Source organism: Acinonyx jubatus, chromosome B3, assembly GCF_027475565.1.
Source record: "Acinonyx jubatus isolate Ajub_Pintada_27869175 chromosome B3, VMU_Ajub_asm_v1.0, whole genome shotgun sequence".
NCBI lineage: Eukaryota > Metazoa > Chordata > Mammalia > Carnivora > Felidae > Acinonyx > Acinonyx jubatus.
The window spans coordinates 31,808,051-31,830,568 of record NC_069386.1 but is presented as its reverse complement, the minus strand read 5'-3'; the positions used below and the strand labels follow the sequence as shown (position 1 = coordinate 31,830,568).

The 22,518-nt window shown below is 39.1% G+C and overlaps 1 protein-coding gene across 2 annotated transcripts in view; it reads left to right on the top strand.

Moving 5' to 3' along the window:
* Window positions 1–22,518, top strand: part of REC114 (REC114 meiotic recombination protein) — a 105,494-nt gene that overhangs the window by 75,771 nt on the left and 7,205 nt on the right. The window contains exons 3-4 of one of the 2 annotated variants that reach the window (XM_027067737.2): window positions 12,934–13,017; window positions 20,911–21,123. In XM_027067737.2, the coding sequence (XP_026923538.1) occupies window positions 12,934–13,017; window positions 20,911–21,123 (297 nt within the window). The remainder of the gene's footprint in view (window positions 1–12,933; window positions 13,018–20,910; window positions 21,124–22,518) is intronic. The other variant, XM_053223750.1, reaches the window with a different exon arrangement.

The window sequence follows — 22,518 nt, the reverse complement described above, 5'->3', positions numbered from 1 at the left end:
CAGCAGTGTGCTGGGAAGACATCTGGTCTGACCATAGGCCCTGCCCATCAATGAAGGCTTCCTGGGGCACAACACAGGAAGAGTGGCCTGAAGTTCACTGTGACCACAGCTCTGAAAGATGCCTGGTCTGATCCAACTCAAGCCCCAGGTGCTCCCATACTGGCCCACTGACAACACAGGGATCAAACCCTCCCCACACAGGCAGAGAGAGCCACTGAAGACAACTGGACTAAAAGCAAAAGTGGCTTAGCCACAACAGTAGGACACACATGCAGTACATATAGGAGACACCCCTACAGTGCCAGTTTCTGGTGAACAAGGAACATTGCACTGCAGGGCACTACAGGACTTCTTCATAAAGCTACTACTTACTTCTTTTTTTAAGATTTTATTTTTAAGTAATTCCACACTCAGTATGGAGCTTAAATTCACAACCCTGAGATCAAGAGTCACATGCTTCACCAGCTAAGCCAGCCAGGCCCCCAATGCCACTACTTTCAAGAGCTGAAGACATAGCTGACTTTCCTAACACATAGAAACAGACACAGAGAGTTAGGCAAAATGAGGAGGCAGAGAAATATGTCCCAAATGAAAGAACAGGACAAAAATCACAGCAAGAGATTGGGGCACCTGGGTGGCTCAGTTGGTTAAGCGTCTGACTTCAGCTCAGGTCATGATCTTGCAGTTTGTGAGTTCGAGCCCCGCATTGGGCTTTGTGCTGACAGCTCAGAGCCTGGAGCCTGCTTTGGATTCTGTGTCTCCCTCCCTCTCTGCCCCTTCCCTGCTCATGCTCTGTTTCTCTCTGTCTCTCAGAAATAAATGAACATTAAAAAATTTTTTTTAAATCACAGCAAGAGTGTTAAACAAAATGGAGATAAGTAGTATGCTTGATAGAGAATTTAAAGTAATGGTCATAAAGATACTCAATGGACTTAAGAAAAGAGTCGAAGACCTCAATGAGACCCTCAACAAAAAAACAGAAAACATAACAAAGAATCAGAGATGCAGAACTCAGTAACTGAAATTAAAACTACACTAGATGGAATAAATAGTAGACTAGAGGAAGCAGAACAGATCTGCAATCTGGAGGACACAGTAATGGAAAGCAATCAAGTTGAACAAGAGAAAGAAAAAAGGGTAATAAAAAATGAGAATATATTAAGGGAACTCTGACACCATCAAGCATAATAACATTCTTATTATAGGGATCCCAGAAGGAGAAGAGAGAAAATGGAGCAGAAAATTTATTTGAAGAAAATTTCTCAAGTCTGGGGAAGGAAACCGATATCCAGATCCAGGAGAAACAGAGATACCCTAACAAAATCAACCCAAAGAAGTCCACAACAAGACACACAGTAATTAAAATGGCAAAAAGTAATGATAAAGAGAGAATTTTAAAAGCAGCAAAAGATAACAGTTACATACAAGGGAAGCCCCATAAGACTATCAGCTGATTTTTCAACAGAAACTTTGCAGGCCAGAAGGGAGTGGCATGATCTATTCAAAGTACTGAAAGAAAGAAAAAAAAAAAATCCTGCAACGAAGAATCTATCCAGCAAGGCTATCTTTTAGACTAGGAGAGATCAAGAGTTTCCCAAACAAAATTGAAGGAATTCATCACCACTAAACCAGTCTTACAAGATATGTTAAAAGGGATTCTTTGAGTGGAAAGGAAAGACCATAATTAGGAGTCAGAAAGGTAGGAAGCACAAAACGAGTAAAATTAAATATGTCAATAAAAATTAGGGGATTCACAAAATAAAAGGACATGAAGTATGACACCATATACCTAAAATGTGGAGGCAGTAGGAAGAGGAGTAAAAATTTAAGACTTTTAGAGTGGGTTCAAACTTAAGCAACCATCAACTTAATATAGACTCCTGTTTGCATAAGATGTAAACCTAATGGTAAACACAAATCGAAAACCAATAGCAGGCAAAAATTAGAAAGGAATCTACATATATCACTAAAGAAAGGCAGCAAAACTGTGAAAGAGAACAAGAGAAGAAAGGAGTAGAGAAAAATTACAAAACAACTACAGAACAAATAACAAAATGGCAATAAGTATGTACGTATCAATAATTACTTTGATTTAATTTTTTAATGTTTATTTTTGAGAGAGAGATAGTGTGAGTAAGGGAGGGGCAGAGAGAGGTGGAGATAGAATCTGAAGCAGGTTCCAGGCTGTCAGCACAGAACCCGATGTGGGGCCTCAAAGTCACTAGCCATGAGTTCATAACCTGAGCCTAAGTCGGACATTTAACCAACTGAGCCACCCAGGTATCCCTATCAATAATTACTTTGAGTTTAAATGGACTAAATGCTCCAATCAAAAGATACAGTGTAACGGAATAGATAAAAAAGGAAGATCCATCTATATGCTACCTACAACAGACTCATTTGAGACCTAAAATACACTTGCAGACTGAAAGTGAAGTGATAGAAAGGCATTTATCATGCAAATGTAAGTGAAGAGAAACCAGGGTAGCAGTACTTATATCAGACAAAATAGACTTTAAAATAAGGACTGTAATAAGAGACAAGGACACTGCATAATCATAAAGGGAACAATTCAACATGATACAGTAATTGTAAACAATTATGCACCCAACATGGGAAAAAGCCACATACATAAACATAAAGGAAGCAATCAATAGTAATACAGTAATAGTAAGGGACACTAACACCTCACATCAATGGACAGATCATCCAAATAGAAAATCAACAAGGGAACGGTGGTTTTGAATGACACATTGGACCAGATAGTTCTAAGATATATTTAGAATATTCTGTCCTAAAACAGTGGAATACACATTCTTTTCAAGTGCATGTGGAGAATTCTCCAGAATAAATTAACTATTAGGCCACAAAACAAGACTCAACAAATTCAAAAAGATTGAAGTCATATTATGCATCTTTTCTAACCACAACACTATGAAACTAGAAATAAACCACAAGAAAAAAATATGAAAGAACATAAATACAGTGGGGTTAAGTAACATGCTATAAAATAATAAATGGGTCAACCAAGAAATCAAAGAGGAAATCAAAAAGTACATGGAGACAAGTGAAAATTAAAACACAATGGTCCAAAATCTTTGGGATGCAGTAAAAGTGGTTCTAAGAGGGAAGTTTATAGCAATATAGGCCTACCTCAAAAAGCAAGAAAAATCTTTAATAACCTAACCTTACACCTAAAGAAGCTAGAAAAAACAAAACCCAAAACCAGTAGAAGGAAGGAAATAAAAAGAGTAGACAAAAAGTAGGAACAGTAGACCAGGAGCTGATTCTTTGAAAAAGCAACAAAATTGATAAACCTTTAGCCAGTCATTAAAAAGAAAAAGAGGAGTCAATATCAGAAAGGAATGAGAAGAAATAACAGCTAACACCACAGAAATACAAAGGATTATGAGAATATTATGAGAAATTATATGTCAACAGATTGGACAGCCTAGAAGAAATGGATAAATACCTAGAAACATATAACCTTCCAAAATTGAATCAGGAAGGAATAGAAAATTTGAACACACCAATTACCAGCAATGAAATTGAATCAGTAACCAAAAACTCCCAACAGACCAAAGTCCAAGACCAGATGGCTTCACAGGTGAATTCTACCAAACATTTAAAGAGGAGATAATACCTATTCTTCTCAAACTATTCCAAAAAATATAAGACAAAGGCCATTCTGTGAGGCCAGCATTACCCTGATACCAAAACCAGATAAAGACACTGCTGAAAATGAAGTACAGGCCAATATCTCTGATGAACATGGATGCAAAAATCCTCAACAAAATATTAGGAAACTGAACCCAACAGTACATTAAAAAAAAATTATTTGCTGCAGTCAAGTGGGATTTATTCCCAGGATTCAAGAGTGGTTCAGTATTCACAAATCAATCAACATGATACATCATATTAATAAGAGGATAAAAGCCATATGATCGTTTCAGCAGATTCAGAAAAAGCATGCGACAAAGTACAACATCCATTCATGATAAAAGCTCTCAACAAAGTAGGTTTAGAGGGACCATACCTCCACATAATAAAGGCCATCTATGAAAAACCTACAATTAACATCATACTCAATGGTGAAAAACTGAGAGCTTTGCCTCTAAGGTTAGGAACAAGAAGACAAGGATGCCCACTGTCAATATTTTTATTCAACATAGTACTGGAAGTCCTAGCCACAGCAGTCAGACAAGAAAAAGCAATAAAAAGCATCCACATTGGTAAGGATGAAGTAAATTTATCACTATTTGCAGATGACATGACACTATAGATATAGATATAGATATAGATAACCCTAAAGACTCCTCCAAAAAACCTACTAGAACTGATAAATGAACTCAGTAAGGATGCAGGATACAAAATTAATATACATAAATCCATTGTATTTCTAGACACTAATAATGAAACAGCAGAAAGAGAAACTAAGAAAACAATCTCGTTTATAATTGCACCAAAAATAATAAACTACCCAGGAATAAACTTTAACCAAGGAGGTGAAAGACTTGTACTCTGAAAACTATAAAACATTGATGAAAGATACTGAAGATGACACAGACAAATGGGAAGACATTCCATGCTCATGGATTCGGAGAACAAATACTGTTAAAATGTCAAAGCAATCTACAGATTTAATGCAGTCTCTATCAAAATACCAACAGCATTTTTCACATAACTAGGAAGTAATCCTAATTTGTATGGAACCACAAAAGGCCTTGAATAACCAAAGCAATCTTGAACAAGGACAAAGCTGGAGGTGTCACAATCCCAGATTTCATGGTACAGTACAAAGCTATAGTAATCAAAATAGTATAGTACTGGCACAAAAATAGACACATAGATCATTGGAACAGAATAGAAAGCCCAAAAATAAACCCACGCTTTTATGGTCAGTTAATCTAGGACAAAGGAGGCAAGAATATGCATTGGGAAAAAAATCAGCTTCAATAAATGGTGCTGGGAAAACTAGACAGCTACATGCAAAAGAGTGTAACTGGACCACTTTCTTATACCATACAGAAAAATAAACTCAAAATGGATTAAAGACCTAAATGAGAGACCTGAAACCATAAAAATCCTAGAAGAGAGAAAAGGCAATAATTTATCTGACATTGGCCATAACAACATTTTTCTGTATGTGCCTCCTTTGGCCAGAGAAACAAAAGCAAAATGAAACTATTGGGACTACATCAAAACAAAAAGCTTCTGCACAGCAAAGAAAACAGTCAACAAAACTAAAAGGCAACCTATGGAATAGGAGAAGATATTTGCAAAGACATATCTGATAAGAGGTTAGAATCCAAAATGTATAAGAAACGTGTACAGCTCAACACCAAACCCCCCCCCCCCAAATAATCCAATTTAAAAATGGGTAGAAGGCAGGAACAGACATTTTTCCAAAGAAGACACAGATGGCCAACAGACACATGAAAAGATGCTCAGCATTACTCATCATTAGGGAAATGCAAATCAAAACTACAGTGAAGTATCACCGCACACCTATCAGAATAGCTAAAATCAAAAACAAAAGAAAAACAAAAAAGGATATGGACAAAAAGGAACCCTGGTTCAGTGTTGGTGGGAATGCAAACTGGTGCAGCCACTGTGAAAAACAGTATGGAGATTTCTCAAAAAATTAAAAATTAATATAAGACCCAGTAATTCCTCTACTGGGTATTTACCCAAAGAATATGAAAACAGTAATTTGAAGGGATATGTGCACCCCTATGTTTATTGTGGCTTTACAATAGCCAAGTTATGGAAGCAGCCCAAGTGTTCATCAATAAGTGGATAAAGAAGTGGTATATATATACACAATGGTATATTTCTCAGCCACATAAAAGAATAAGATCTTCCTATTTGCAACAACATGGATGGACCTGCAGAGTATTATGCTAAGTGAAATAAGACAAAGACAAAAACCAAATGATTTCACTCATGTGAAATTTAAGAAACAAACTAATGAACAAAGAAAGAAAAGACAAAAACACAGACTGTTAAATACGGAGAACAAGCAGATGGCTGCCAACGGGGAGATGGGGGGATGCAAATAGTTGAAGAGGATTGAGAGTACACTCATCTTGATAGTTGCTGAGTAATATACAGAATTGTTGAATCATATTGTATACCTGAAACCAATGTAACATGGTATGTTAATTATACTTGAATTAAAAATTATTTTTTAATGTTTGTTTATTTTTGAGAGAGACAGAGCGCGAGTGGGGCGAGGGGCAGAGAGAGAGGGAGACACAGACTCTGAAGCAGGCTCCAGGCTCTGAGCTGTCAGCAGGCTCGAACTCATGGACTGGGAGATCATGACCTGAGCTGAAGTCAGATGCTTAACCGACTGAGCCTCCCAGGTGCCCCAAATTAAAAAATAATTTAAAATTGTAATCCTCAAACCAGATGTTTTTTATCTTTTCCCTTTTATTAGCTTAATAAGTAATTGGTTATGATTATTGAAAAATTAATTTTTATTTAAAAAATTTTTTTAATGTTTTTATTTATTTTTGAGACAGAGAGAGGCAGAGCATGAGCAAGGGAGGGGCAGAGAGAGAGGGAGACACAGAATCCGAAGCAGGCCCCAGGCTTTGAGCTGTCAGCACAGAGCCTGATGCGGGGCTTGAACTCACAGACCGTGAGATCATGACCTGAGCCAAAGTCAGATGCTTAACCGACTGAGCCACCCAGGCGTCCCGAAAAATTAATTAAAAAAAAAAATTTTTTTTTAACGTTTATTTTTGAGACAGAGAGAGACAGAGCATGAACGGGGGAGGGGCAGAGAGAGAGGGAGACACAGAATCGGAAGCAGGCTCCAGGCTCTGAGCCATCAGCCCAGAGCCCGACGCGGGGCTCGAACCCGCGGACCGCGAGATGGTGACCTGAGCTGAAGTCGGACGCTTAACCGACTGAGACACCCAGGCGCCCCCCGAAAAATTAATTTTTAAAGATCCCAGTTCTTTTTCTTGCTTTCTTCTCTGCGCACATTGTCATCTTCATATTTTGTAGCGGCTCTTGTATCATGGATATTTTTTTCCTATCTTCAATGTAACTTGAACCTCACAGACCTTGAGCTCCAGGCAAAGTGAGTCAGAAACACAACTCTGAAATTTAAGACAGGATCTAGTTTTTAAATACATCACCTGGCACCTAAACACCTCACATTCATCAAGAAGCCCTTTGGGTGTTCTGGGGTTAAGGACTAGGTAGGTTGTCTAATGGTTAGTCATCGAGTTATTTTTGTAACCATATTCTCCTCTGCTGTTTTCCTCTGAATCAGAGTATTTGTCACAGGTGTGAGCATTTTTTAATTGTTACTTCCATAAAAGTAAAATGCTGTTCCTTCACAGCACTTATGATCATATCTGGCATGGTTTGAAAGCTAATTTACTTAGCTAAATGCGACGACCCCCATGATGCCCTCATGGCTTGCCTGCTCAGACCTGAGAGGAGTCTGAACCACTAACGAAACTAGTTCAGTAATAGAATCAACAGCAAGGGAAACAGTTTAGTCAGGGTGAAGGTGTAGGTTCCCACCCTCTCCCCCCACCCCCACCCCCCTCCCCCGCTGCCATCATTCTTGGATATCACATTGTCTACCTCTGACCTCTCCATTAATTAGTTCCATTTTACTTTCTTTTGATTGGCTTCCTTTCTGGTAACTGTTAATTATTTATGGTAATGGAGGCCAAGGAGAAGGTGGATAACTAAAATCTAGAAATGAACTTTGTAATTTATAATACTTGAAAATCAAAGTTTGCGGTTCTGTTTATATATACAAAAGTGTGGTATGGTGCCCCTTGGAATCATGTGGCTTTGTGCCACTGCAGAGAGACTGTGCTGGAGCTGGACAGCAGGAGGGAATAGGCTACAGGATGATCAGAGGACATGGCGGGGGTGAGGGGGCCAGAGATTGGCACTCCTTTTTTAATTCAATAGACACGCAAGATACAAAGATGAATGAAACAATTCTTGGTCTCATGGAGTTTGCAATAAAGTGGGATCTAGAAGGAGAGTGAGATAGAGTGACACATACACAGACCTAGTAGCATCTAGTCCCACCTGCTGAATTCAGTGCAGACTTCATAGCCCTTATTTTCACTCCATCCCTGTGCATCACCTGACACTGTTGATCATTCTCTATTTGAAAGTCTTATTCCCTTTAGCTTCTGCATGCCTCTATCTTAGACATGACTTCTTAGTTTTGGCTCTATTCTTTTGACGGTGGTAAATTTTGCATTTCCTAGAGTACTCCTCTCTTTTTCCCCCTCTTACCCTATGCTATTAATTCCTAACCATTTTCCACCACCCAGCACTTCAAAGGGATATGGCAGACTCTCATCAGGTAGCAGTGGCTTCTTATGGCAGTGGTTTTTGACCAGGTGATGGAACAGTATCCTGAGCACCAGGAGGAGCAGCTCCCTGGGTGATTCTGATGCATTCTCCCCTGCCCTTAGGCAGCTTCTGTGTCTTTTTAACCTATAGCACAGTGGTCAGCCGTAGTAGAGCTCAGTGATGGTGAGTCTTTAGTAGCAGCTGGTACAGTGTGCTATAGGTGCACAGAGCAGGTTTACTTAACTATCTGAGAAAGTCAGGAGAGGCTGCATACAGGAGCTATCAGTTGAGCTAAACTGAATTTATCAGATGGATAAGCCTTAAAGGAGATTCAAAGAGGTGGATTTTCAGAGACAGGGAGATGCATTATTAAAATCTAGGAATATATGAATGGCAAGTGGTTAGGTACACAGGCTTCTTTATTAAAGCCCAAAACATTAGGATGAAAAAGCACTTTTTGAATCTTCAACAAGATTGGTATGAGTCAAATAAAAGTAAGATGTTCTGCATCATTGGACAGGTAATAAATGTATGGGCTTCATTGTTCCCAAGAAATACTGGCATGAAATATTCTGTTAATTTTAAGAAAGAGCTTCATTCTTTGATTCACTGAAAACTCGCTGAAGCATCTTCCAGTGTCAAATACTATTATGGGTGGTATATATCCAGTAGTGAGCAAAAAACAAATATAGCCCCTGCCTGCATGGGGCTTACAATGAGGGAAAAAATAGACATAAAGCAAATAATCACTACAGACACACCAACTGTGATCAGTGCTGTGTGTGCTATGAGAAAGTCTAACAGCGTGACCCAAGTGAGGTTAGGAATGAAATGAATAATGATTGGAGGTTAATTAGAAAAAACATCAGGGGGAGAGGCAGAGAGAAGACATATACAAAGTTCTAAGGCAAATGGTTTGGACAGGTTTTATGAAGGGCTCTAACATGGCTCGAATGAGAGACACTGTCATCAGGGAAGAGACACCACTTTTCCCCACATGGCCACTGCACAGAGGCCTGAGTGGAGCGGCCACTGGGGTGGATGCAGTAGCATTTGCTAAACATTGTGCTAGTTGCTGGGATCTCAAGGGGGTAATGAGACACATTCTAGAACCTGCCTTGCCTGCTCAGAGATTCCTCCTCAGTCTATGAAATGTAACCACTTATGAGGTAAGTACAAGATCCTTTGAGAGCACAGAATTCTGAGGTCAGCCAGCTTAGTCTCGGGGAATTGTGGAGATAAAGCTGCGTTTTCAAAAATCAATGAAAAAGGAAGCCATTTCAGAAGAGAGCTGTACAACAAAATCCAGGTGTGAGGAGCATGGCGCATTTGCAGAACTTCAGGGAGCTTTGTATGGGCTCCGGTACAGCGTTTAGAAGAGAATTGAAGGAAATAATCACACATGAAAGGCAGAAGCCAAATGTTAGAAATTTACATGCACTGAGGAATTTGAACTCTATCTGGCAGGTGCTTCTTGGAAGCAGTGAGGGAGGGGATGATGAGGCGGTGGCATCGAAAGGGAATGACTTCATCTGATGCTTGTTTTACAAATTACTATTCTGGCAGTAGCACAAATAGATGGAGAAACTAGGCCTGGACCTAATTTCTAGGGGACCAGGGGATCTGGGGACCAGATCCAAGGATCGTGTGGCAATTCTGGGGACAATTGGTGGTGGCCTGCTGCAGCAGTGGCAGTGTACCTGGGGAGAATGGTGGGTGAGGAAGCTGTTTGGGGGTAGGATCTTGGAGGACTTCTTGGTGTTGAGGGAGGAGTGAGGAAAGGAGGAGTCAAGCATGATGCCCAGTGATCGTTTGGGTGACAGGCAGGTGTGCATGATGCCATTTTCTAAGGCAACACTGTGTAGGAATGGCAATGTGTGCAGAGGACAACTGTCGAGATCCAGCTGGACAAGCTTACATGGAGAGATCTGTGGAGCAGTCCAGTGAAGATGTCCCTTAGAGCCCAAACTGCACTAGAGACAGGAACAGGTGAGATAAGGGCAGGGCCAAGAGCTGTTCATTTCTTTCTTCTTTTTTTTTTAATCAGCTTTTTATTCTAGAATAGTTTGGGATTTACAGAAAAGTTATAAAAATCGTACAGAGTTCCCATGGATTTATCATTTCTTTAGGTCTTCTACCTCTTCCTTGAGTTTTTGCCGTATTGGAATGGGTGTCCTTGTTTTCACAGATATTCCCACATAAATGCTTAACAGGCTTATGTAGTTCAAAACACAAAGCAATATAAAAAGACATAGAGTAGGGGCACCTGGGTGGCTCAGTCAGTTGAGCGCCCAACTTCGGCTTAAGGTCATGAACTCACAGTTTGTGAGTTTGAGCCCCATATCGGGCTCACTGCTGTCAGCCTGTCAGCACAGAACCTGCTTCAGAGCCTCTGTCCCATTCTCTCTGCCCCTCCACCACTTGCACTTTCCCAAAATATAAATATTTTTTCAAAAAAAGACATAGAGTAAAAAATCTTACTCCAACCCCTGCCCCCATCTGCACTGTTTACTCCCACTCTGTACAGATAGCTTTTTTTCTTAGTCTATACTAATCCTTCCAGTTTCTTTTTAATGTAAATATAAGCAAATAATAAGAATATACTTTGTATGTTTCCTCCTTTTCTTATCAAAATGTACTATATTGTGGACACTGTTCTGTCACTTGCTTTTTGCTGAACAATATACCTTAGAGATTAGTACGTATCGTAGAACTACACTGTCTGAGAAGGCAGCAACAGACTGGCCGTAAGTGGCTACTGAGCACTCGAAATGTGAAGTGAAAACCAGAATTTAAATTTAAATTTAGATTTTAAAATGGAAGCAGTGTAAATTATTTTCCCATTAAACATTATTTTGGTAGAATGACCTTTCACTTCAGCCATCAAAAATGCAGTATCCAAATTAAGATGTGGTGTTAAGTGTAAAACACACTGGGTTTCAGAGACTTAGTTTCATTTTTTTTACACTGCCATAATGTTTTACAATGTTTACATGTTGACACGTTTTGACATATTAAGTTAATTAAAATATTAAAATTTTACCAACTTCTTATAAAATGTGACTATTAGAAAATGTAAAATTACATATGTGGCTCAAATTATATTTCTACTGAACAGCACTGATATAGAGCATTATTTTTGTACAGTTGTATAGTATTCTGTTGTAGAGTACCATATTGAACCAGCCCACTGTTGATGTATACTTGAATTACTTCCAGTCTTTTACTGTTAGAAATGCAGAAATGCTTAACCTTGTCCATGCATCACTTCCCATGTGTGCAGATTGATCTGTGAAATGAATTCCCAGGATTGGAGTCGCTGGGCTAGAGAGTACTGTGTTGGTAATCCTGATATTGCCAAATCATCCTCCATAAGAGTTGTACCAGTTTGCACTTTCCACCAACAATGTGTGTGAGTGCCAGGGTCTTCGTATACTGCTGTTTTACACTACAGTATCTACATGTTTAGGATCTGATAGTGAACACATTTCTTTTTGCTAATTCTGAGTTTTAAGAAATCACAGATGGTTTGCCTTTTTTCACTAAAAAAATAAAAGCTACTAACTAATGATGAAACTCTCAGAATCAGCATGTTTTTTCTTTTCTTTTTCAAATGAAAATGCCAAGGAATTAACACACAGTTTTCCCGGGCTCTCCATTTCTCTGGAAGTTGTGGTTCCACCAGATACAGATTTAGGAAGAGAGACTCTATGAGGGTTCATTATTTATAAGGGACATTTTCTTTTGTTTTCTAAAAGTAGGAGTTTTCTCAGATTCTTCCAGCAGTCTTCCCTGGCTCTGGTGGATTAACACTACAAGGTAGACAGGCAGTGTAGGCAGGATTTGTATACTGCTAGATTTTCAGTTCCCTGGATTAGTATTAGTGGAGCTTAACACATTCTAACTTGACAGGCTTCTTAACTGAGGAAATCCACTGACATAATTGGAGCTTATGAGTGACCATAATGGTTAAATAATCAATTGTTTGCTGTTAATAAGCTGCAGAAAAAGTTCATCTTTCTACCATAAAGATCTAACTGCCATCTCTCTTTTGAGACTAGTGTGCCCTCTACTGCCCTCTTTGCCTTTTCTTCTTTCAGATTGAAATGAAGAACTAGACATTCAGCATCCAAAAACAAGTTGCTTCAATTTTTCCATTTGTAGGAATCGGAAAATGAGATTCTCATGAAGAGAACTCTGTGTAGTTAGACGTGTCAGATAAGTTAATAAATTCTTATAATGGAAATCCTTTACTTACAAGGATGTATCGAATTACCAACATATTGGCAAATCCTAGAAATGTATTTTATAGCAAATATGACTATGGACATTAACTATCTTTAATATTTTATTGATTTTCAGTATGAAAAGTTTAAGCAAAGCTGAGACTGTTACTGTTGATCAGGCAGGAAGAGCCTTAGGACGTACTGGAATGGTCATCCTTGGCAATGGGTGATGTTGAGTCATTTCTACTCTGCTTAATCTAAGAATCAGTCTACAACTTTCCAATGGGAAGCAGCTGCACCATAGCTATTCTCCATGTCCCTTTTTGCTTCTTACAGCTAATTGTGCTTAATTATTTTGTTTCAGGAAGGGTTTTCACTCATTGGTAGCAAGAACTGGTTGAAGATTGTGAGACGCATGGATTGTCTGTTGTTTGGAACAACGATAAAGGCAAGATACTGTGTAGCCAACTATTTTTAAGCAAATGATCGTACCCTTGTCATCTTCTAACTATGCATGGGGGTGGAGTGAGTGCGGGAGCTTCTGTTTGCAGGGGAAATGGTACTGGGAAGAATATGTATGTTTAAGAAGGGTTTGTATTGGGAACATAACATGAAACAAGGTGTGTAGAGAGGCAGAAGCCTAGTTAGGAAGAGGGTGTTTCTGAAGAGCCAGGGCTTTGATTGATCTGTCGACGCCTGTCTGACAGAGCCGTGCAACCATTCTCCAGTCCCCAGGCACAAACTGCGAGGATGTGGGGTACATCATTGTTTGTCTTACTATTTTCGAATGCTTTACTGTGTCTTTTCATTTTCCCTTTTCAATATTCAAAAATTTCCCTTATACTTGCTTCCTAGCTGCATTAAACATAAAGAATGATCCTCATCAGAGAAACATACAATACAGACTAATCACCTGGATTATTTTCTTTCAGAAATAACTGTAAAAAAAAAAAACAGTCTGTTAACATTCACCCAGTAGATAATATTGAAATTTAGGTGAAAGCTCCTAATTTTTCATGGGCTCATAGACTGAGAGTTGGAAGAGCATCTAATAGAGCACTTAATAGAAGGGTCTTAGCCTGGGGTTCACAGACCCTCCAAAGGGTCCTTAAAGAATTCAGGAGACCATGAACTGTGTAGATATTCACTGACACCTAACTGAGATGTATCATTTCCTTCAGCTATGAATGTAGGCATCAGAGCCCAGTTGTATTAGACCTTTGCCCCAGTAGAAATCAGCTACTTTCATGCCGCATCACAGGTATGTTCAGTGTCAGGCTCATCACTGCCTCAGAATTATGGTGGTGATTAGTCCCTCTGCTAGAGCTTTTTAGTCATGTGTTAAGCATATGTATTGTTAATTCACAAATTAGTGTTTTAATATTGTAGTAAACTACTTCAGTATAATTGGTTTCCTTTATAATCCAATGTATTTTATGTGATTAAAAACATTGTTTTGACCAGGGGCGAGGGGGGGTTGCTGGGGTGGGGAGAGCTGGGTGGCTCAGTCGGTTGAGTGTCTGACTCTTGGTTTCGGCTCAGGTCTTGATCTCACACTTTGTGGGTTCAAGCCTTACACTGGGCTGCAATGACAGGCTCTGCTCTCTCAAAATAAATAAATAAACTTTATTAAAACACACACGTACACATTGTTTTGAGAAGCAATTCACTGGCTTCACCAGATTGCCAAAGGGGTCTGGAGCGCATACTCAAGAGCCCCTCTTTTCATTTATGTATGAGGGCACAGAATTCAACTTATGCCAATAGTCAAGGTTGTAACTGGCTGTCAGAGAACTGGGCCACCGAATTATCTTCTGACTCCCAGCCTGGGACTGTCATGCCAGAACAACATGAGTTTGAACTCGCAGGTTTGAACTTGTGGATTTTTTTTTTTCTGATAAATACCGTACGGCACTATAAGTGTATTTTCCTTATGATTTTCTTAACAGTTTCTTTTCTCTAGCTTACTTCATTCTAAGAATACAGTGTATACACATGTAACATATAAAATGTGTTAATTGACTGTTTATGTTATCAGTAAGCTTCCTGTTAATAGTAGGCTATTAGTAGCTAAGTTCTGGGGGAGTCACAAGTTCTACTCGGAATTTCAGCACTCCTCACTCCCACATTGCAAGGGTCAACTGTATATGTCTTTCTAAAAGTTACACCGTGCCATATGTCTGATATGTGAGTTCTAATTTTTTCCTGATATATACTATTACAATTTTTAACTATAAAGAGTAAAATAAAAACCAACCATAATTTGACCACTGAAAAATAATCATTATTAACATTTTAAAGTTGCTATGTGGCAGGTATATTATGGCAAGATAGCATTCAGATGCACATGACAGAAAAATCCAGACATAGTGGCCCCCAAAATTAGGGGTGTATTTTTTTTTCACTAAATAACAGAAATAGGGAGGTGGTAGCTTTGGCTCAGCAATTTCACAGTGCCAAGGTCAACATCTTAGCAATTCCTTGGCCTCTCCCTCACATTTGCAAAATGGTTGCTATAGCTCTATTGAATGTCTATTGAAGGAAAACCAGCTTCATCTGTCCCTTTCATAAGGAAAGCATAAACTTTCTATGAGGCTTCCACCTTGCACAACCCCTAGAATATGTCTACTTATGTCTCATGGGCCAGACAATGTAATGTGGCCAATTCCAATCTGCTAATATGAGCAAAATGAGTGCTTGGCTTTTCCAGCCTCTTGTATGTATCAGCTCATGGCAATGAACCCTGTGTCTGCTGTATAGATAATTTATAAACTTGGGATTGTAGTATACAGAGTACTTTGTATCCTGCCCTCTTGTCATGTAACATTATGTCAGGAATATTATACCAAGTCATTTCTTAGTCTTTGAAAATGTGATTGTTTGTGGCTACCTAGCATTTTATTGTTTGGATGCAACATAATTCAGTTAACTAATCCCCACGTTTCCACTATTATAAAAATGTTTTGATTTTCAAAAGGATTTATTTGTAGGGCTCTTGAGACAGAAGCCTAGAATATATATTTATCTTGTACATTTGCCCTCTCTGTAGGTTGTTTCTGTTTCTACAGAACTAGTGGTATGTGAGAATGCTCATTTATCCAAATTCTAATAGGGCGTATCATTTAAATTTTGGCGCAGTTCATGATCTCATGGTTCATGAGATCAAGCCCTATGTCAGACTCCATGCTGAGAGCATGGAGCCTGCTTGGGATTCTCTCTCCTTCTCTCTCTGCTCTTCCCTACTCACTCCACACCCGCCCAGTCACACACTCTCTCTCCCCAAAGTAAATAACTATTGGGGCGTCTGGGTGGCTCGGTTAAACGTCTGAGTCCAAGCCCCACATCAGGCTCTGTGCTGACAGCATGGAGCCCGCTTGAGATTCTCTGTCTCCCTCTCTCTCTGCCCCTCCCCTGCTCATGCACACTTCTGCTTTCTCTAAAATAAATAAACATTAAAAATATTAAAAATAACTTTTTAAAAAGCTAGCTTCCAATCTGATTGGCAAAAATGAACATCTTCCTTTAATTTGCACTTCTTTGATAACAAATGAGAATGAACATTTTTTGTGTCTTTGTTAGCCATCTATATTTCTTCTTTGAATCACTTACTGGCTAGTTTTGACTTACTTTCCTCTTCAAAGTATTTAGACAGAATATGTATAGAGATTACATGTTATATACATGTATAGATTACATGCTATGTAGAAATATGTTTATGTAATTTGTGTAGTTATATGTATTTGTATATATGCCATATATGTAGTTTTTAGAAATATTGCTACATAGTTGTGCTTACTGTTGCTGGGAATGATATTCTTTACCCCGAAGTTATTTCTAGCTGCTTATTATTAGATTTTTTCTGAATTGAAATTTAGCTTCCTTACTAAACTTTTATTAACTGATAATTTGTTACTTGTTTTAATTTCTAGGAAAGTGATTTTATAATCTACAATGACAATTATAGTTATTTCCAGTAGTTTATATTTATTACTTTTCTCACCTTACTGGATTATCTAGACCCTTCAGAACATTAATTTTATGGTTATAGCATCATCTTTGACATCTTCCTGACCTGAATGGGAAGAAGTGTTTAGATGTTAAGAACATTTCTAGCTGTTGACTGGATGGATATTCTTTACCATTTAAGGGAAATAATTCTTTCAGTTATAGTTTATCTATCAAAACTTTTCTCAGGATTACATATTAAATTTTATCAAAAGCTTTTTGACACCTTACCAAGATCATGTCTTTCTTTTTCCTTTCTATGATGTATTGACTTGATATATTAATTTTGAACCAACAGATTCTTATTTTTGCCTTACCTGGAAAAGGATATCTTTGGTGTTCCTTGCTTTGGATAGCTTTTAATTAACCAAGTATTATGTAACAAACACCAGTGTTTAAGTTGATAAATGGAAGAAGTATTTTGAAATAAAATTTTTATTCTGTTATCAGCAATTTAGTATAGCTTAAATTCTGTGGATAATAAAAGTTACTTCTTTTCCCTCTGGCTGAAGTAAGTAGATTATATAAGTTCTGCCTACTTGTAAGTTGGGCTTCCTTTTTTTTTTGTTAGTAATTCTGATCAAAATGGTCCAGGCCAACCGGCAAAGGGTCAACATGTAATTACCTACCTAAAGGGACTTTGGTTTAAAGGAATACACACAAAACCACTCTCCTCTTTGCCCCCAGTAACTCACTGAAGAATGTTCTCATGATTTTGTCTAGCCTAGACTTTGAGTAACGCCTCTTGGTTTCAGAGTAAAGGGTCAAAGAAAAGTGTTGAAGCCCCTTCTCTCATTAAGCCCTTTTTCTGTACTCCCCTCTCCCTCCTTTTCTATGGTAGAGGAATTCTCTACCAGTGGTGGGGAAAACTGCTTTGGTTGGGGTCCTAGTGATGGGAGACTATATAGATCTGAGCATTGAATCTAAAACCAGCAGGAAAACCCGGCAAGCTGGTGAGGACTTGTATCTCTGTGGTTCTCCTCCCACGTGGTGTTAACCAGGTGCCTGTCTTCCACGTATGCTGGCACCATATAACATCAGCTGTAGAGTCTGAGGCTTAAGAATCTCCAAAAGGAGATGCTGTTCATGCCCAAGAGTCAGAAGTTACTGGGCCAATGCCTTCCAGAAGCTGGAGCCTGACTTTCATGGGAGTACATGAAGAGAAGTGTCAAGAGGCAAGCCCTTATCCTTAACTTTTGTTTCCTCAAGGCGTCTGTGTGAAGGGAATTTTCTGTTTGTTGTAATAACTTGAAATTAAGTGTTCTAAAATAGGCGAGAACAATCTAACATTACGCCATCACCTAAAATACAGTAGTTTTGAGTTAATCTCCTTAGACGATAGACTATATTTAGGCCAGTTCATGGCTGTTGATACATACTTGAAAACTTTTCATTTCACCACAAGAAGCCCTTTCTCACTTAATTATGGCATAAGAATAAATCTGATTAAGATTTTCAACCTAGGAGTCCTTTTTGTTAACCCAGTGACAGTTTTCCATTGTGCCCCACGGCACTGAGGATGTGGGATGGTGATGTAACTCACTGTCACATTTTTCTTGATGTACCTTAGTTTTATCTTGGGTCCACATGCATTGAGGTGATATTTCTGGCTTCAGATGATAAAGCTCAAATTGTACCTGAGAATTTTACAGAAGCAAACACGGAGCCAGGCTTCAGTTAGGCTATTGAACATATAGCCTACCCTGTCATTCTGGGAACTACGTTCTAAAGAAACCCTAACTGTCCAGACTCCTTCTTATGCACATTCACATACAGACACCTCTAGGCTTACATGATTGGTCTGAGATTTTTGCCCTGACAATACACTTAATACTCATCTGTTTCTGTATACAGCTTTTCATCCAGCTAAGAGGTACAATTTTTAATGTGATTACTTTTCAAAAGGTTAATTACAAAATCAGCATGGAAATATCTAATATAAAGGTATTTCATATAAAAAAGGTATTTCTTTTTTAATTACTTTTTTAAAAATGTGTTTAATGGTTATTTATTTTTGAGAGAGAGACAGAGCACAAGCAGGGGAGGGGGCAGAGAAAGAGAGAGACACAGAATCCAAAGCAGGCTCCAGGCTCTGAGCTGTCAGCACAGAGCCCGATGTGGGGCTTGAACCCATGAACCGTCAGATCATGACCTGAGCTGAAGTCAGATACTCAACCAACTGAGCCACCGAGGCGCCCCTAAAAAAGGTATTTCATATAGATGTCTTCATATAGAGTTTAAAGTAGTGTAAGTAAATTGGAAACAGCTAATTAATTGTAAACAGGAAATCAGGTCAGTTTTATAAAAAACGATGCATAGAGTTACCAAAAATGAAACGTATAGTTCTCTTATCAGTTCTTTTCCCTTCCTCAGGGAAAAGTCAGCTTTCAGTTACTCTTGAGAGTCTGGGGATTTATTCATCCAAGAGCAAAATGGCTAAGGAAATGAATAGGCAATACAGAAGAGATACAAATGACCCATATGCAGAAGAAAAATATTCAACCTTATTTGTAATCAAAGAAATGAAATTCTGCAATAAAAATCTATGTTACCCTAGTAGATTTAAAAACATTTAAAAGAGGGGCTCCTGGGATGGCCCAGTTGGTTAAGTGTCCGACTTCAGCTCAGGTCATGATCTCCTGGTTCATGAGTTTGAGCCCCACATTGGGCTCTGTGCTGTCAGGGGGAGCCTGCTTTGGAACCTCTGTCTCCCTCTCTCTGCCCCTGCTCCATGCATGTGTGCACATTTGCCTGTGCTCTCTCTCAAAAATAAACTTAAAAAAATTTTTTTTAATTTAAAAGAATAAGAATCTCCAGTGTTGGAGAGACTCTCAGTGGGAATAAATTGATACTATCCCACCCACAGCAGTTTGGCACTACCAAAATACCCAAGACCTTTTGACCAGGCAAATCTGCTTTTAGGCATTTATGCACAGATGTATGTATAAGAATGCCTACCAAAGCTTTGTGGCTTACAATAGGAAAAAGGCTATAGATAAATGTTGGTAGGGGCCAGTTAAATAAAGGAATACTCTTCAGCCATTGAGAGCAATGAACTATACTTCTATTTTATACTTCTTATTAAATAAAAAAATCAGGTTACTAAACAGTAGTATAGTCTACTATATATATATATATATATATATATATATATAATATTTTATACATTATATATATTCATTGTTGTAGGGGATGATAATGGATTATTTTATACTTAGGAAAAAGATGAAACGAATTAAAAGATAAGATCACCCAACAGTGGCAGTAAGGAGGGGGGCAGGGTCTGTTCTTCTAAACATGACACCTTACCATCACTTAGCCATGCTCAGAGTTTTCTCTAACTTAAATATGTGGCTTTGCCTAATGGCTTTATCTAAAAATGTAAACAGTGCAAATTGGAACTAGGCAAACCAAGGAATTTTTACCTGTGGGAACTTACAGGATTTTGTGAACTCTAGCTAGAAACATTTTCCTGTTAGCAGAGTGATTTATGTGTTTAATAAATGTCACTGTGCTGAGTTAGCATCTGGATTTCTTTACAGAAGAAACTGAACAAAGGCACACAATACATACCATCTGTTTGGTATATATCGACTCCTCTAAACTAGATGGAATATTAGACTAGAAAAACAGGAAACTATTGCTACTAAAATACTGGATTTATCATTGTTACTGTTACAATTTAGTTCTAGTTTTAAACTTACAAGCCAGTAAGTATGATGTAGTTGCCAAATTTTTTACAATTCTAACTGCATCTCTCCCACATTTGCTTATTTGCCAAGGGATGGAACTCATACAGTAAATTAAAGGCAAAAGGCAATTTGTGTGGTAGTCTGGCTTCTTTAAGAATAAAGGGCACTACAGATTGCTAATAGGAGCTTCGTTAGCTCTTAGCATCTGCCTGTCCCCTGTTCCCCAGTCTCGTTTGTCAACTTCGCTGGTTTGTTTAGAGTACCATGTACCCAGTTTGCTCTTTTATATACTTAGGTTTAGAAAAATTTTGTTGAGCTAGCACTGATTTTTCACCTAAGGAATTAGAAGCTATGAAATCTTTATTCCGAGTAAGACAAAACACTGGTATTTTACTGTAGTCAGTAGTGACTTTCCTGGTCTGTATGATACGGGCTTTTCCATTTTTGCTGATGTCAATTCCCTGAAGGAAACAAATTTAGTATGAGCAGCTCCCCAAAGGGGGAAGAAAAGAAATTACCGCCTTTTCTCTATCCACATTAACAATCTAGAGTTACCGCTCCCCGCAAAGGGAAGCACTCCCTAGAGGTGCCCACAGTAAATAAAAGTGAGGGCTTCTAGGGGGAACTTTGCATCTGTCCAACAGAACAAGAGCCGCATGTTCCGGGTGCAGTTTAGTGGAGGGTCCAAGGAGCAGGCGCTGGAAAGCTGCTGCAGCTGCGTGCAGAAGCTGGCCCAGTATGTGACCGTCCAGGAGCCTGACAGAGTCAGCCAGGAACTCAGGCCAAGTGCTGGCCTGCTGGGGGCAGGTGAAAGCCAAGGGAAGGATTGTGCACAGCACATCCCACCACAGCACCGGGTAAGTAGGCCAGTGTGTTGGCTGCATGAGAAACCTGGCAAAGTATTGCTTTATGGGGACGAAATCACAGTGGAATGTGTTGAATCTATCTGGTTTGTAGGTTAAAAGATACCTAATGTTGAGTGACATATTTAAAAAAAATTTTTTTTTAATGTTTATTCATTTTTGAGAGAGACAGAGCACAAGTGGGTACAGGGCAGAGAGAGAGGGAGACACAGAATCTGAAACAGGCTCCAGGCTCCGAGCTGTCAGCACAGAGCCTGACGCGGGGCTCGAACTCCTGAACCGGGAGATCACGACCTGAGCCAAGGTCGGACGCTCAACCGACTGAGCCACCCAGGCACCCCGAGTGACGTATTTTTAAAAATATTTTTAAGTTTGTTTATTTTGAGAGAGAAGGCGCACATGAGCAGCAGAGAGATCTCAAGCAGGCCTCACGCCATCAGTGAGCCCAATGTGGGGCTCAAACTCCCAAACCATGAGATCATGACCTGAGTCGAAATCAAGAGTTGGACACCTGACTGAGCCACCCAGGTGCCCCCATAATGTTGACTGACTTGTTTAGATTGAAGATTGATCCTCATTGTAGCTACCTATAATCCTAGACATCAGATTAGCCAGGTGTCCCGGCTGCATTCTGGGTGTCGTCATAGACAGTGGTTCTCAAAGTATGGTCTGTGGACCCTTTCCTGAGACCTTTCTCAAGGGGTCCATAAAGTCACCATTATTTTTATAATACTGAGACGTTATTTGCCCTTTTCACTTTGTCAGTATTTGCATTAATCTGACAAAAGAATTGTGAGCAAAGCTGCTGTCACCTTGGTACCCATCAAGGTAGTGGCCTCAAACTGTGCAGGTGGTGATCAATCTTCACCAATCACTCACAGTAAGAACACAGGCAGAGCTGCTGTGCCCTGGGAGGCACGGTGGCTGTTTGGAAGGGAAGTGCCTGAGGGCCTGTGCTGGGCGCTGAACCGGCCTTCTTCACGGAACACCGTTAGTACTTGAAAGAACAAGATAAACTAGGGTTATTCATACTTGGGCATTCAGTGGACACTTTCTCAAATGAAGGGAGCCTATTTCAGGAAAACAACTAATAGTATTTATCGACAATGATGAAGTAAGCTTTTCAAGGAAAAATTGGACTCTTGGAAAACGTGTATGTATCTGCCACTTGACCTCCACAGCTCCCTAACTCAGAAGACTATTCTGATAGTGCTTTTAACGAACATGAGTGTTTTTCTTTGGATATAATTACGTGACAAGATGTTTCAACATTTTGGAAGATCTGTGTAGTCCAGCGAATCAGTATTTTCCAAATGACCAATCCAATGATGCTACAAAATCATGCACGGATAAAAGATCCATTCAAAGTGCAAAACAGACCAGTGGTTT